Source organism: Poecilia reticulata, unplaced genomic scaffold, assembly GCF_000633615.1.
Source record: "Poecilia reticulata strain Guanapo unplaced genomic scaffold, Guppy_female_1.0+MT scaffold_159, whole genome shotgun sequence".
NCBI classification, from domain to species: domain Eukaryota; kingdom Metazoa; phylum Chordata; class Actinopteri; order Cyprinodontiformes; family Poeciliidae; genus Poecilia; species Poecilia reticulata.
Window position 1 is genome coordinate 148,642 of NW_007615017.1, and position 3,103 is coordinate 151,744.

The following is a 3,103-nucleotide window of genomic DNA, read 5'->3' on the forward strand; positions in this document are numbered from 1 at the left end:
TTTTCCTTATAAATCAACACTGAGGCAAAGATGGCAGCAATAAAATTCTGTAACTGGTCCTCGGTCAGGTCTGTGAGGTTATTAGCAGGAAATAACGAGAAATCAACGATAAAGACGAGGAAAAATGATGAGGGACCAAGTCTGGCTGGATGTGAGWGAAYGCTGTGGGACGCACTTTGCAGGTACAACATGGGGGAGAAATGACTTAAATAAAACCGGCTTGTGGAAACCTGCCTTCAGGAAAATGCTTAGAAACAAACAGTAGCAATGAAACGTGTTTAAATGTGAGCTCAGCAGTTACTGCAGGTCCAGTTTTCATGCTGCCGCTGGAATCTACACACATAAAATCAGCATAACTACCTTCAGTTATTGATCAGGAAATGATTAGATAGCATTATTTTCATTGAACTGAGTTGTGTTTACCTTCCTGCTGAATAACCTGGTAGTTTCCGTCCACCAGTTTCATTCATCTGGACGTGGGCTGCATTTCWGCCGTTATTCAGACTCCATTTTGGTTTTGGAAATGTAATAAATCACTTTCTTCCCTCTACACGTTCTGGGTAACGGCTGTCAGGATTGCATGTTCCCCACTGACAACTGGGACCGTGACTATCTATCATTTTCCTCAAAATCTCTCTGACTGCAGCGTGTTTTCTATGATAGATACTGTCGCAGTGCTGTACTGAACCCTGATTGGTCAGTTGCTGACAAATGACTGGGGGAGGATCGCTCTACGTCAGCAAGGGGGCGGAGCCGGCGACAGGTCAGAGTTTAAATCCAAGTTATATTTACCTGTTGGGATTTTAAAATTACAAACACATCAATAAAACAAGAAATCAGGAGTTTTTACTCCATTACATAAGATAATAAAATGTCAGCTAAAAGCCAGAGCAAATGTCAAAGGAAGATTTGTCTTTTTGTCTTAAAATTAATGTAACTTACCTGACAGGAAACCAGTGGAAACCTTCAGATCCTGTGTCCCAGTTTGGAGCAGAGCAGGAAAATGTTGTTTCTCCGGTTCTGATGTTTCTAATGGAAAGAGACCAAATCCTGAGAACATATTCTGTGAAAATCCCATCAGAATCATTAAAACATGAAATGTCTCAAATCTGATTAAAGGTTTTTTTCTAAATACTATTGAATGTGACTGTAAATAGGATCCATTATATTAATGATAATTTACCTGAGATTTTCCCTCTAAAACTGTATCAGGATCAGCTGGGAGTCATTTCAGGCCCAAGTCTCTTGAATTGACTCTTTAAATGGAGGTTTAATGTTCCAAACATGTTCAATAATTAAAATGCTTTAAATTGATTTAAATGGATAATTCTTCTGGTCCAAGTGGCTCCATTGCTCTGCTTCAGAAACACAACCGGCTTCATTTCAACACGGCTTGATTGACACAAATCCACCAACAGCCATGAGAGAAGAGACGAACTGATGAGTGAAGGATTCATCCATCATCTGTAGGTGAAACATACAGATGTAGTTCAGCTACATGACCACAGGGTGGCAGCAGTCAGTCATGAAGCCTAATGCATCTGCAGCCCTGCTGGGGTCAAAGGTCACGGCATCAAGCAGAGCATGTCTGAGGTGAGTGTAGCAGCTGCAGCAGCAATCTGTCCGTTTCAGAAAACATCTGGATGTTTGAGTTCAACAGAAATAAAAGTTTTACATTTTTATTCATTCACAAGCAGAACTCAGTGAATTTTCTCTAAGCTGGATCTTCTGGCTGCAGCTGCGTCAGGATTATAGTTAATAAATCTGGAGGTTTCTGGTTTTCTGTCTCAGAGGAGCAGCTGTTTGATTTTCAGCTGTGCGCGGCTCCTCCAGATCAGCTCTTAACCTTTTTAGAGGCACCGAACCCACCAGTTCATTTCCACTGAACCCTTCTGTAGTGAAAATAAAATGATTTCCCCCCAAATTCAAGACATAGGGGTGACCCAGCTAGAGTCTAGTAGAGTCTAGTTGGGTCACCCCATGATCACCAAGTCTCCTTAAAGGCAGAGTCTCTGAGATCAGTTCTTAAAGATGTACTCAGTGTTTTCAGCACAGCTGATCTGACTGTCCAGGAACGACCAGAGGTTTTAAAATGTGCCACAGTTTCAACAGGTTGGCCATCGAGAGAAACTGGAACCACTTTAAGGTCTTTAGATCATTTAATTAGCTCTACATTCTTAAGACAATGAAAAATTAATAATAATAATAATAAAGACTTTGGTATTCTGATTTAGTAATGTAATTATATTAGCTGTGTTACCACCCCCAGGCCACTAGAGGCAGTAGCAACCCCGAAAAGATGCAACTAAGGAGCAGATCTAGAAGTTCACCGAAAGCTACAGAATGTGGTAAAAACTGAGTTTTAGTGAAGTAAATAAAGACACAAGCACAGTGGTGCAGTGGGTAGAGCTGTTGCCCTGCAGCAAGAAGGTTCTGGGTTCGATTCCCGGTCTTTCTGCATGGAGTTTCCATGTTCTCCCTGCATGGTGGGTTTTCTCCAGGTTCTCCGGTTTCCTCCCACAGTCCAGAAACATGACTGTCAGGTTAATTGGTCTGTCTAAATTGTCCCTAGGTGTGAGTGTGTGTGTGCATGGTTGTGTGTCTCTGTGTTGCCCTGCGACAGACTGGTGACCTGTCCAGGTCACCTGTCCAGGTGACCTGTCCAGGTGACCCCGCCTCTCGCCCGGTACATTATTTGGAGAGTCAGCAGCTCCTCCTGACCCCACTGAGGGACGAGGGTGTAAAGAAAATGGATGGATGGACCACTGCTCTGTACGGAGCTCTGCTGCTGCCAAAAGTAAACATCTGAAGGTTTAAAAGCTTCAGGTGATTCAGTGTTACTCCAGTTCTAAAGCTGGAATCATGATCCAGGAATCATTTTCATAAAATGAGCCTCTGAGCTTTTTACGTTAGATATTTACAGATCAGATTCCTGTCATTGCCACTCGGTGGTGGCAGTATGATGATGTGGGGCTGCTCTACTGGAGGACGGCGAAACACAACTGTTTTGGAGTGGCCTAGTCAAAGCCTGCAGCTTCATAATGAAGCCGTAGTTTGACCTCAGTTGAATTCTGATGTTTCTCAGCTGTTGTGTTCAGGAAGC

The 3,103-nt window shown here is 42.8% G+C and overlaps 1 protein-coding gene across 1 annotated transcript in view; it reads right to left on the reverse strand.

Annotated features, from left to right (window-relative positions):
• Window positions 1-1,096, reverse strand: part of LOC103460038 (zinc finger protein OZF-like) — a 3,379-nt gene extending 2,283 nt beyond the window's left edge. Inside the window, exon 1 of the mRNA XM_017303068.1 lies at window positions 943-1,096. Within this exon, the coding sequence (XP_017158557.1) occupies window positions 943-1,087 (145 nt within the window). The 5' untranslated portion in view covers window positions 1,088-1,096. The remainder of the gene's footprint in view (window positions 1-942) is intronic.
• Between the last annotated feature and the right edge of the window lie 2,007 nt (window positions 1,097-3,103).